A 13,582-nucleotide genomic window follows, 5' to 3' on the forward strand; every position below is an offset into this window, starting at 1 on the left:
CAGGTAATAACTGACCTTAATGACTTTTTCATCACAAACTGAATAAGATAAATGACTTGATTCTACTAGTCTTCATCTATGTATTTTTAAAACGAGCACATATTTTGTTTAATTTGAAATAGCCGAATTAGTGGAATGAATGGTTTGTTTCCAGGATCATCTCCAGCCATACGAACATAAAAACTAAAGTTATCAGACTGAGTGAAAAAAACTCTGTGAATCTGTCCTTACCCCCCCACACACACACACACCTTGACGATCTCTTCTCCGCTGACGTGTCGAAGGCGTCCCAGGATGTCCATGACGCGCTCGGGATGAGCCTTCCACTTCAGGAGCGCCAGCAGGTCCACTGAAGAACCGAGAACAGAGTCACACTGAGGAAACCGTCATTTGAAGGCTACTCAGGGGGCGGAGCCTAATCTTTGAACCTGACCTCTGCAGACCCGGATTTCTATGTGACTGCTTCACCCCCCCACCCTAAAATGGAGATCAGCCTGAAACATTACCATTCTGAGTCAGTTTGGTGGAGGAGAGCTGGGTGGAGATCCAGAAGGTCTCCTTGCTGCTGCGCTGGAACACCAGGCTGGACGGGATGCTGGGGCAGCTGTTGATGTCCTCCTTACAGCAGGGGAGGCCCAGGTAGAGGGCGTGGTTACTGAAGGTGGTGTTCTCATCACACTGAGGCCAGCAGGATCCAGGGGTTCAGGAGAAGGAGGAGTCACAAGTCAGGAATGAAGAAATCAGAACGTTCTGGAAGGTTTGCTGGATCATCTGACCTTGTAGACGTAGAGCTCGTGGCTGTCGTCCGACAGAGTGGTCCCGTCCTCCCTCATCAGAGGAGTGAAGGCAAACCCAAACAGCTTCTTCTCTCCTTTGTCCTTTGCTGCAAAGCGCAGAAGAATGCAGAACGTCAGACAGCGCCGCTGCTGGGGGGCGATGAAGAGCGGCAGGTCACTGACTGGAACAATGGCGGAACTCGAAGCGCAGGTGGGATCCGCGGAAGCGGTCGATGGGGATGGGCAGCTTCACCACCTCGCTCCAGCGGGGGCTGTTGTTGTGGTACAACACGAAGGAGCGATACTCCGGGAAGCTGGGCTCCCCCGATCCCAGGCTGATGCAGTCCTGCAGGGGGGGCAGTGTGTTCAGATGTACACCCCCATACACTCAAAACAATCTTACCAGGTGTTTCTTATATAAACATAAATCAAAAGAATTGCCACTACCACAATAATCTATGTTTTGTAGTTTGATTTGACAACGTAAACATTTACTAATAGAGCTTTTGCTAACTCTACGGAATTGTAAAAGGTTGTAAAAGCAAATTAATACATTCCAGAACAGCAGGTGGCAGTAAAGGGCTGGGTTAATTAAATCAATGAATCGATTTGAATAGATTTTAGCTTAATAGATCAATAATCGATTCAAAAAATATAGATTAATTTTGCACTTAAAGCTAAAGTCCACTATAGCTTAATCTAAATGTTTAATAGAATTTCCCATAGGACGGCTAATGCTAACACTCGGTCGACCTAGACATACATTGATGAATAAATGAACATCTTCATAAACTCACAGACGTGAATTTTCTTAACTTTTAAAGAAAATCTTTTTCAAAGTAACTATTTGTGTTCTAAAACATTGTTTGTCCCTCATTGTCTTCTTCTGTGTTTCCCTTCTGACTCCTTCCCGGAGCCGTGCTCCTTTTTATGTATTTGTTCTTTGTCTCTTTATCTTTTTTTTTTAACGGTCATTTGCGCTGAGTGCGGGCGAGTGCGTGAATGCAGACGACTGCGCGAACGCAGACGACTGCGCGCTCAGGGGCTGAGGGGGGGTAGCACTGAGCGGGGCGCGGGTGTGGAGCGGTCCATCCGTTTTGAACCGGATAATGATAATTCATGTAAAGGAAACGTTAAGGTCAAGCCGGGGTGGGATTCTATAAGTTCACTTCCTCCCACTCCCTTTCAGGCAATCTCTTAATGTCTAGTTATCCTGTGTTTGACATCTTCATGGATGTAAACTTCTGATGGTTGATTGTACTGAACATGAATTCTCTTCTTTTTCTTCTTGATTGCTTGAAATAAACCATTTCTAATTTAATGTAATCCTCAGATGTTCTCTGTACCTTCAGTATCTCTCCGTCGGCGTAGAGGACGTACATGGTGACCTCGATGTTCTTCTGAACGCTCTTCCCCCCCCTCTCAAAATCCCCCCGCTCCAGAGTCAGGTACAGGTCGTTACGGATGTCACCTGGATCAGAGACATGTGAACAGGAAGTGGTCAAAGACCTGATGTTTACAGTGTTTTATGACAGGAATCCCCTTTGATGATGAACTGAACGGGGTTTATGGAGCCGTTCTGAAGCTGCAGCCTCAGCATCAGAACAGCTCCAGAGGAGGTGAAAGCAGCCTGCAGAGTTTTTCACTCCTTCAGCAGCAGCAGGACTCTGTGTCAACACAGACGTGTTTCATTTCTCATCTTCAGATTGTCCTTCTAGAGGAGATGTCATGGTGAATATGTCAGGAGGGGGTAAATATGTCAGGAGGGGGTAAATACTCACTCCATCCCTGCCGGAGGGGAGCAGAGCTTAATGTGTGTGAAAGAGGTGTGAAAGCGCCGTCAGCGCCTCAAAGGTGTGTGCTTCGAAACACGGGCCTGCCGCTGCCATGGCAGAGGGGTCTATTTAAAGAATTTAAAGATCAGTTAAATTGTTTAACTTATACGCAAGTTATATATGTTGGGTTCCAGACTGGTGGTACTGTTCAGGATCTTCAGAGGCTGAACCAACACACTGCTGCTGCTGCTGATGATGATGATGATGATGATGATGATGATGATGATAATTACATCTTTAACAGCTCCAGCCTTTCATGCTGGCAGGCAGAAGTAAATTCACACTGGAGCACGAGCATGACAGTGAAGACTGAAGGACGGCTATAAATACGTCTGTAACCCTTCAGGAGTTCATCTTTAACAAACCTACTACTGTCAAACATTTCTAATGGACGCCGCGCCCTCGAGTTTCCTTAATGCAGCAGCAGCTGCTTTCATTCCTGTAGTTAAGACTTTCACAGTCAGCAGCAGCTTTCTGCAGAACCCTACGGTCACCAGGGTTAGAAATGGGAAGCAGCTTCTTCATCTGATGGAACGTGTTGCTTCTCAAAAAGAGAAGGAATGAAAAATAGAACAAAACAAGGTTTCAGCCCTAAAGGGGCGGAGCTTTAAAGCCACAACGCACCAGGCATGATGACGTCTGGGAAGCCCAGCTTCCGAGTGATGGCCACCCCTTTGCTGAAAATGAGCGGGTTCTCTCTGCGGACCAGTTCCATGTCGCCTCTGAGCAGCTGCAGCGAGATGATCAGACCTGGGGGGACAGTAACATTCATGTCAGTTTGACGGCTGAGCAGCACTAGCTAATAACATACAAGATGCTTCAGAATGCAAACACCAGAGCATTAAATGTCTGTGCTGTCTGGACTTCAGGAGATCACGGAGGTGAAGTCTGGGTCACCGTTGCCACGGTGACACCAATTAAGAAGATTTTCCTGCAGAAATAACATGATGACATGAACACATCAGTCACAGGCTAAACACCTCCAGCCTGGTTTGGGAGTTTTGATCTGAAAACGTCTGACTCTGGTGAGCATCAGCAGTTTAGCTGCTGATCAGTGACTGATGCTGCTGGTTCTAACACCTGAGGAGGAGATGATGGTTCATCTCTGTCTGGTATTAATGGGTTTCATGATACTGTTTTAGCAAAGAGGAGGACTGACTGTGTAAAAATGATATTTTAAAAATAAAAAAATTGAAAAAAGACAAGAGTTTTTCTAAACAAACACACACACACATGAACACACACTCAGCCCTACCGTAGTTGCTGCTGGGTGCAGTGTATTTGGTGCTGGACTTGCGGATGATGTTGTCATGGACCTGGTACCACTCATTCTCATTGTTGCAGCTGCAGAGACAAACATGTCAGATCCAAAAGAACGTTCTGAAGCTTCGCAGCAGCTGAAGCACCGAGAAGGTTCAAAACCAGACAGAGACTTTATAGGATTTCAGGATCCAAATCGTTAGATACAGCTGTTTAAACCTTCATGACAAAGAAGCTGGAGGAGATGTCTGCAGGCACACTCACATACATACACACACAAACACAGGTGGACACACTAACACAGCTACACTTACTAACACATCCACACAATAACACACGTACACACTCTAACACAAGTGTACACACTCTAGCACAGGTGCACACTAGCACAGGTGCACACACGTTTCCACATGCACACAGTGACTGCAGTCTTCTTAGTCAAACTTCCTTCCACATGAACAAAACAGCTGTGACTCGATTGTTAACCAGACTCAAAAGAATTCCGGTCTTCAGGTCAGAGTCTGGACCTTCTCTGCACAGGTGGGGAGCTGCTGCCTGTCTTTCACCTGCAGAGGTTCAGGACGTACGTGTAAACCTTCAAGACAAAGTCTTTCTCCTCCTTCAGTTCTGAGATGGTTTGCAGCACGTCACTCATGGCCAGGACGGCGCAGCCGTACGGTCGGCGGTACTGAACGTGGGGGGGGCCTTTCTTACTGTCATTCAATAACATGCGACCTGCAAAAGGCAAAAGGTGCGTTTTATTTCAAATTATGCACTGGAAAGAGTTTCTTTCATTTTGTTTTCGTTCAGATGCTTCAGATTGAGAACAAAGGTCCTGGGCTGTTTTAACCCTCAACATCTTCCTCAGTGGGTCGGGCTGGTTCCTAAAGACTCTCCCTTTGAGGTGCCAGATCCTTTAGGGTTCATCAAACTGACCTGTTCGAATGACTTGAGAGATGATGTAGAGGTCCCGCTTCATGTCTTTGTTGCTTAGATCCTACCAGAGAAGAAAACATGGATTAAAACATTCCTGCAGCAGTCAACAAACCCATCTGTGACTGCAGAGACTGTCAGTCTGAGACTGTGACAGATGAAGACAGAGAGGAGGAAACTGATGCAAAGCAAACCCCTGAAAGAATGTCCTGACTGAATGAAATGAAAGTTCAGAAGAAAGTATGAGCAGACTCAAATGTTCACTGAGCAGAAGTAGATGATGTATACTTGTATACTTTTCTACCATCCTTGAAGGCCCAAAGCGCTTTACAGTCACAGACTCATTGATCGTGGCTCCGCTGCCAAACACTGGCGCCAACCTCCCACCAGAGGCAATTCGGGGTTCAGTGTCTTGCCCAAGGACACTTCGACACATGGGCGGGCAAGGTGGGAATCAAACCCCAATCATCCAATCAGGAATCAACTGCCTAACCACTGAACCACAGCCGATCTCAGTCCCACCAACGAAGTTCTGGGATTAAATTCATCTAAATATGGATCACCTTCCCCTCTGTTTTAACTGTGTTTAAATCAGAGTTTGGAGTCTATTCTCAAAGACAGCTGACCTCTAACCTCTGACCTCTGACATCTGACCTCTAACCTCTGACCTCTGACATCTGACCTCTGACCTCTGACATCTGACCTCTGACTCCCTCCTTGAGGATAATAGATTTTTAAGACAGCTTAAGTTCCACTAAATACCCATGTTTTGTGTTTTTCTATTGATACTCTAACCTGATAAATCAGATTTGTCATTCCTTAACATGTTGAGGATTCTAAATTTGTTTTACTCAAATGTGAATCATCCATCACTGCTATGAGAGAATCTGAGGATCTCATCAAAACGGCTGAAAAACAAAGCTCTCAGGATCCAGTTCCTCCAGATTCAAGAAACTTCAGATCAACAGGGGGCGCCGTGGAATCACCAGTTAGAACAGTTTTTCAGATCTAAATGTGGTTCTTCAGTTTCGTGTGAATCTGTTACCGTGAAGAGCGCACACAGTCTGTCCACCTTCTCCGGGTTCTTCGGACCTCCGTTCTTGTTCAGCCGCACCATGAACTTCTCACTGGAAGACAAAGTCAAAGGTCTGAGCTTCCTGTTCTCACAGCTGGACTGGAAGTAACGGGGTAAAAGTAACTCAGAGAATGTAACTGAGTAATACTAACTAAAATAATGTAACTGAGTAAATGTAACTAAAATAATGTTAAAACTCGTGTTGAGGCATCAGAAAACGGCAGATGTCTGGAAGAACTGTCATGCAAATACTCTACAGTGTGAAATGTGGCACAAACTGTCCTTTTAAACACAAAAGGCTTTTCTTTCCTGCAGTAGCAACACAATAGGAGCTCTATGTGTCCATTTAACCGGAAACATCCTCCTCAAAGCTCCAGCTCTGACCCTCACCTGAACCGTGGTGTGATGCCCCCTTCAGAAACACAGCCTGACACCGACTCACAGCAGAACCCAAAACAACCCTGAAGATCTGTGTTCATGCAGCCCAACGAAGGAGCTGACCTCAGAAACGCCTTCACTTGTTTGGAGAAGAACTCCAATAAACCAGAAACAGGAACTCATGTTTCTGATGTAACCGCTCCGTCTCATTGAACAGGAAAGTCTGGAGCTCCTGTTTCTAGCTCTTCTGCTCAAACGCTGCTTCACTTTATGATGTCGTGAGATTTTAGGAAAAACATGTTAGCATTAGAACAGCAGCTCAGCATGCATGTAAACAGACAACATTACTATTACAAATCAAACATTTTCAACTCACAAACCCTGAGCTTTGCTGCAGAAAACTTCAAATAATTTCTGATAAAAGAAGAATCTAAATGTTGGTAGTTTCCTCTGAGCCTCAGGTTTCTGTCAATTCAGCAGCTGCAACATTCAGCTGAGATGCTGAGTCAGCCTGCCAAGGTCGCACATTTGTGTGTTTGTGTGTCGGTTGTTCTCTATCAGTGAAATCAGGTAAACTAAGTGAACAGAGAAGGTGACGGATGCTGGTTCTGCCCCCACACACACTCATCACAGCCGCTCCATCAGCCTCACCGTTGATGATTCTTCGGTAAGGACGGCGCTCTGCCTGAAAATGCATCATTTATGGCCGTCATGTATTATTTACATCCACTCTGTGCGGCCGTTTGCCATGACTTCCTTTACATAATTTAGACAACGTGAGAGAGAGAAAATGACATGATGGCAGGAGGGCGGATGAGAGGAGGAAATGTGGATGAAAGGATGAGACATTTGGAGGTTTTACCTCCATGAAGTCACTGAGTCTGGATGTTAAATGATGGTATTTCAAAGGTCTTGTCAATATAAAATAGGATCTTATGCTGCGTCTGAAGTTAGAACAAAAGAAACCCTGATGTTCATGTCTCTCAGCAGCAAACTTCAAATGTTCAAGTTTTAAAATTGTAACGTTCACATGTTGATATGAGGCTACAGCAAGTTAAAACAGTAGCAAAAACCTCTCAAGTATGTCAGTACTTCTGGGCACCAAAAGTTTTTCCTTTGATTGTATCAACATTCATCCATTCCTGTGTTTGCCCCAGCAGGCCACAGGAGGGCAGTAAATTCACACGTCAAATTCAAAGCCTTCCTGCTGTGCAGCTTGGAGGAGCTGCGACATTGATGGGGATTCCCATGCAGTGTGTCTTTCCTCCTCTTAATGAACATTTAAGCAGCAGTGGATGCAGTTTGTGTTTCTGAATCACTAACCTCACCCATAAGACCAGGCAGGTGGAAGAGAAGAGGAACCGTGAGACACTGACAGCAATCACAGCAGCTCTCGTTTAAAACAGAAAACAGCTGATGAGGTTTCGTTCTCCGTCCCTCGAGTTCAGCAGCTTAACGAGTCGCTCTGAATAAACTGCAACAACGAGCTTCACCCATCCACACATCTTCTATCCCCACCTCGTCCAAAGGCGGAGCTCCTACTGGACACTTCAGCTCACACCTGTCACACCTGTCCAAAGGAACAAGGTGCGTCACCAGTTAACCTATGGACCACGGCACCAAAGTCACCTATAAGCATGTTTTTGGACCCCCTCCACCACCCCATGAACAAAGAGAGCATGCAATCAGAAAGAACTCAGCTGAGATTCATCAGGTCAGTGATGCACATTAATACACAAAATTAGTTTTTATCCAACGACAACACTAAACAATGACTCCTGCAGACTCTCCTGCACACTCTCCTCCAGACCCCATCATGCTCTAATCTCCCTCCACCTGTCCATCCAACCACCACCTGTGCAGAGATGCTGCTGGGTCAGACGCTTTGACAGCTGAACCAACAGAAGAAAGCCTGTGCTAACGGGGATTACGTCACCTACAACAGCTTAAGACGGGGGGATGCTGCAGTAAGACATATAAGGAATAGTTTTATAATAATTATGTGACAAACCAAAAGCTATTTGGAAAATACCTTAAGATCCTCTAAACATAAAATTAGACCCGGTCCTTTAACATCCCACAATTTAACCACCACACTGGATTTTGGGAGATTTATATTTTGTAGCATTAATAGAATCGAAAATCCAAATCACCAAAACATAGATTTTAGTTCACCACATTTGGAAATCAACATTAATGAGTGTAAACAACAACAAATGTTCCAGAAAGGAGAGAGCTTTGCTGACGGTGAGACTCTCAGACTCCAGACATCTTTTCGCTCTCCCACTCAGCTCAGCGCTCCAGCAGGCTGACGCCGTTCCTCCCTCCATTTAAGCAAATGCAGATCTCAGCACTTTGTTTACGAGTCCATCTCTTTCTGCTGTCAGCTGTCATTGCAGCTGTGGATCAGCGGCCTGCTCCTCTTCCCCTCCTGAGTTACTGTCTGCAGTATTTCAGCTTCTTCTCCACTATAGTCATCAGGTAAACATCATACAGAATCTTCTCTCGTGTCCACCACTATCTGATGAATCGAAGGCTGGATTCAGACTGGAAAAGTCTTGGTCCGGACCGAGTCCTGAACCTTCCTGTTCCAGACCGAAGCTTGAGAGCAAAAGCACATCCTTCTACTCTGGACTTAATGATAAGTGGGGATGGGTACCATTTGGATTTTAGTCGGTTCTGGTGGTTCAAAGCGGTGCTTCAAAAATAAAAACACAGTCGTTTTTTCCGGCAACATTTAAGTGAAGCAGCGTGACCGGGTGAGGGAGGGCGCTTGTGTCAGAGATGCTGACCGTCTGCGCTTCACACACTCATCGCCATGACAACGCTCTCTTTCAGAACATCGTAGACGTCACTCTGACCCATCAGATCACTAAGTTACAATCTTTTGTGAAGTCCAGACAAACTTCTGACCGTTTTGATTGAAGCTCCGCCCACTCTCACAGCCACACACATTCGTATCACCGGAAAGGTAAAATAATTGGCTAGAATTCCTCTCAAATGAAGTAGAATACGAGTGATTGGCCAACTAGGGACCTGAGGGGCCCTCTTTCTTATCTGCATACGGGATTCAACTTTGATGAAGTAAACTGATGAAAACGAGCACCTTGTTATCATTTCTGAAGGACAAGTTTGGTCTAGGACTGACGGGTGCCAAGACGAGAGCAGACGTCATTGATTGGACACCTCATCCACATAGGCACACATAACACAGCCAGTTAGAGCACAGGCCACGCCCCCATGACCATATGAAGCCATAAAGTTAGAGCATACTCCAGGCCGTGGAACAGTTCTTGACTCCTTTTACTGTATGCAGACAGGGACGCTCCTGCTGCCATATAATCTGACTAGTTCTACTGCTTGTTGGTTTTTCATTAGTCCATGCTGCTGGACACCCGGAGCTCCGTACGATTTGATCAAACTTTGATCCAACTTTTGACTAACTTTAGAATAAATGGATCAATTTTTCTCACCAAGTTGTTATCTCTCACGTCCTTATCAACCAACTCAGAGAGGCTGGCAGAGGGATACCTCAACTATCTGGGGGCTTGTCCGTTTTGGTATCCCCCTTAATGATAAGAAGCAATTGGCTGTTGTGGGTTTGCTCACAGCCCCCCAGTTCACTGGTTAGGTTCACCCTAATAGAGAGGTTTGGGGGCTGGTGTCTTGGTGTGGTTTTGGCTACTGGGTTGACAGTACCTGGCTTCTTGGAGTCTCTGGGAGGGGTCCTAACTGGGGACTTCAATGTTCACCTGAACAATGACAGGGATGCATGTAAAGGTGCATTCACATTTGTTGCGCAAATCGCGTTCGGTGGGAATGCACCTTAAGGGGGGATCAGGACAAACCAGCTCCCTGATCCTTATTGGGCTTTTGTGCCAGAAATGGTTTGTCCAAAACATGTTCGAGTGTTCATCAGAGCACCAGGACACCCTGAGCAGGAGGTCTAAGACTGACTGGAGTTCTGAGCTTTGAGGTGTCATCCGGCAGAACTGGAGGCAGATTCGTCAGAATGGGAGGTCTGAGTATCTCTGCTTAGGTTGGTGCCCCCGAGACCCGGTGTGGATACGTGGGAGAAGATAGATTCATGGATGGATGGACTTCAATGATTTTTTATTTTATTTTAGAATAGAACCGAATGTAATTTACACGTAATTTGATTTGTATTGCCATTTTATTGTACATTTATTGCTGTAATTGCTTGAAATAAACCAATCAATGAATAAACAAACCAATCAATACAATAGATTGACTGACCAATCAATCTATCAATGAATCAAATCATTACTGAATCACAGAGACATTTAACTAAGAATCAGGACAGCCGTGGGGACCACATCCAGATATTTGGGGGCACAGAAGGTGTGTCTGACATACCTGATGGCCTTCCCCTCCCTCAGGTCATACAGGCAGAAGAAAATGTCCGTGTCCTCTCCGATGCTGTTGTAGGAGAAGCTTTTCAGGTTGACCAGCAGGTGGTGTGGGACGGGAACCCGGCAGGGTTCCCCATGGCGCTGCTTGTTGTTGTCACCCTGGAAATCCACAATAAAACCACATTTACTTTTTGTTTTGTCTGACAGATAAAAGAGAAAAAGTTTAGGAAGTGCAATCATGTTTTTGTGTTTTATTCTAATATTTTGTTAACTCCTGCAGATCAAATTGTGAGTTTTTCGAAACAGAAAGATTTACTCTGAAATTATTTTGCGTTTTCATCTGTGGGATTCAGTCATTTATCCTGTAAACCTTTAAAACATAGACAGTCATTTCTGAATGAAATGGAGAGAATAAAGAGGAGTGAACCTGTGAGGTGCTCTGCTGGACGCTGTGTCTGCTGGACAGGTGCTGCAAGAAAGTCCAAATCAGATGATGAGTCTGTAGATCTTCTCTCATCTCCTGAATGATCCTCCTGGTTTTCTTTGTCAATTGTCTCATTTGCAGGTATAAAAAACTCAAGAACACACCTTTTTAAAGTTTAACACAGCTTTTCACTGTAACATTCAGGCTGAAAATGACTGAAATGAGCCTTTTACAGGAGGACCATGACGCTCAGATCCCTTCAGCCTCTCCTCGGTTTGAAATCTAAGCTGTTGTAACTTCCTCCAATCAGAGCGCAGCAGCGGAGTGAGCAGGTAAACATTCGCCTGCATTCAGGTGAACTGAGGACGAGACAGGTGAAGGTCACCTGAGGTAACAGAAAAGAGGCCTTACCATCTTGTAAATGTCCGACACGCTGATCTGGTCTTCATCAACCATCTCAAAGTCCTTCCGTGGCACCAAGTCCAGCCCCAGGTGTCTGAGAGCAAAGAGGAAAAGGATCTTTCACCTGATGACACAAGCCCCGCCCACTTTACAGCTTCATACCAGCAAACATGGATGGAAACAGATTTATCTGTTTGATATTCTGACAAATACTCTGAATTTGGTTTGAGTTTTCCTGGGACAGAATGAGGCTGAGAATGAGCAGCAGGACAAACGGACGTAAAGCAGGGAGTGACCTTCAACAGATGCTCTGGAGGTCATCCTTCTGTTCTGACTCGTTACAATCATTTGTATCGTTTCTGAGGCAAATCTTCCAAGTTCTGCCTCAGTCCTGCTGTGACTGGAGGTTTGGACTCAAATAGAAACGATTTTCATTCCCTCACATCCCTGCATTCTGAGGCAGATCTGCTCTGCTTCCATCTGCGTTTCGTGATCCAAACGTTCACCCTCATCATCCTCGGTCCTGTCAGAGGAGCAGAACCCTCTGCTGGAGTAGTGGCTCCATGAGCCGTCGGCTCTCAGCCTCACAGACATGCAGGTGTTTGGTTTGGTGTGGTTCTCACTCGTTGCCCCAGTCCAGCCGGACGGTGATGTGCCTCTTCACGTCCCGGCTCTGGTCCTGGGTCAGGTGACCCGACAGCAGCTGCCTCCGCAGGTCGATCAGCTCCAGCATCACGTGGCGAACCTTGTAGAACAGATCCACCTTGTGCTTCTGCCGAACAAAAAAGAGGAGAGGTCATCCCTCTGCTGTGGAGTCAGTTCTCCAATCGGGACAAGACAACAGCTTCTGGATTCACATCTACCTTTATGTTCACCAGAGCCTTGTCTGAATCCCCCCTACTCATTATTTAGGGAGTTCACCATTTCCTAGTGCTGTCCAGATCTGCTAATTCCAAAATCGAGTGCACTAGAAATTTCCCAGAGGTCTTTGCAAAAAACTAGCGTGCATCGATGCTCACTCGATTAGTGAATATAGACCAGAATGCATTGCAGTCGAACAATTTAGAACAAAAAGTATGTTTACATGTATTTTTTCAATAAACCATCAACATTTACACCATCAGAACACAGTGGAGTCATAAATGTGAAATGTTCGTCTTGATTCGATTTTGACTTTGTGAAATCTGTGAAATCTTTATCCTTTTCTTCTGCAAAGGCATCTCATTCAAAGGCTGATGAAAGACCAGGTCTGTGGGACGCAAACATGGGGGGTCCTTCTGAGGAGCTGCTTCCAAAAGGATCACACCTCCTTTTATTAGTAACGAAAGCCTTAAATGAAGAATCCCTCTCAGGTGTTCTAAACATACCCCTTCCTCTCTCTTTGGGGTCCAGATGACTCCAACCACATATTGATATGCGATTTCTTCCATGACAAATGTGGACAAAGGTGGACAGGATTTTATGTCTGCCATGGACATTAGTGAAACTCAAAAATCAATGAAAAAAAAAGTTCAGCGCACCGTCTTGTGGGGTCCAGATGACCCCATTTCTAATGTAAACAAGCCAAGGAGAGCGGAAGGGATACAGGTGTGGACGGATCGGTCGAGTGTTTGATTCCCTCAGTGACTGGCTGACAGACGGACAGAACTGGGGAAACTGTTTGAATGTGAAGCTTGACTTTCTTGAGGTTCTTCTGCAAGGAAACTCCTCGTGTTTGAGAAGTTCTGTTCATAAAGTTGGTTTGGTCAAACATCTGGACTACAGTGGACCACCATAAGGTCATTTCCTTCCTTTGACCACTCCCCCTCTGGGGGTGCTGGAGCCTACCCCCGGCTACTGATGGGTGAAGGCAGGATACAAGTCTGTTGCAGGGCCTCAATCACACACACATACACACTCTCATTTACACCTAGACAATTTACAGCAAACAGTTAACCTATAAAGATGTTTTTGGATGGTAGGAGGAAGTTGGAGAAAACCCACACATGCACAGAAAGAACATGCAAACTCCATACAGGAAGGTCCCAGTTGGTGGTTCTGTTTCTAGTCCCCCAGCCAGGACTTGAACTGGGGCCTTCTTGCTGTGTGGCTAGAGTTCTAACCTGTGCACCACAATGCAGCCCCTT

The 13,582-nt window shown here is 45.6% G+C and overlaps 1 protein-coding gene across 1 annotated transcript in view; it reads right to left on the bottom strand.

The window, feature by feature from the left end:
* The window catches only part of LOC112140000 (dedicator of cytokinesis protein 3), a gene marked incomplete in the record, with an annotated part of 107,245 nt that overhangs the window by 30,700 nt on the left and 62,963 nt on the right, over positions 1-13,582 (bottom strand). Inside the window, 14 exon segments of the mRNA XM_024262888.2 lie at positions 252-349; positions 507-678; positions 777-883; positions 960-1,122; positions 2,123-2,247; positions 3,236-3,361; positions 3,867-3,955; positions 4,459-4,606; positions 4,808-4,868; positions 5,850-5,931; positions 10,635-10,789; positions 11,058-11,099; positions 11,466-11,550; positions 12,080-12,228. Of these exon segments, the coding sequence (XP_024118656.1) occupies positions 252-349; positions 507-678; positions 777-883; positions 960-1,122; positions 2,123-2,247; positions 3,236-3,361; positions 3,867-3,955; positions 4,459-4,606; positions 4,808-4,868; positions 5,850-5,931; positions 10,635-10,789; positions 11,058-11,099; positions 11,466-11,550; positions 12,080-12,228 (1,602 nt within the window).

This window comes from Oryzias melastigma, linkage group LG2 (genome assembly GCF_002922805.2).
Source record: "Oryzias melastigma strain HK-1 linkage group LG2, ASM292280v2, whole genome shotgun sequence".
In the NCBI taxonomy this organism is placed as follows: Eukaryota; Metazoa; Chordata; class Actinopteri; order Beloniformes; family Adrianichthyidae; genus Oryzias; species Oryzias melastigma.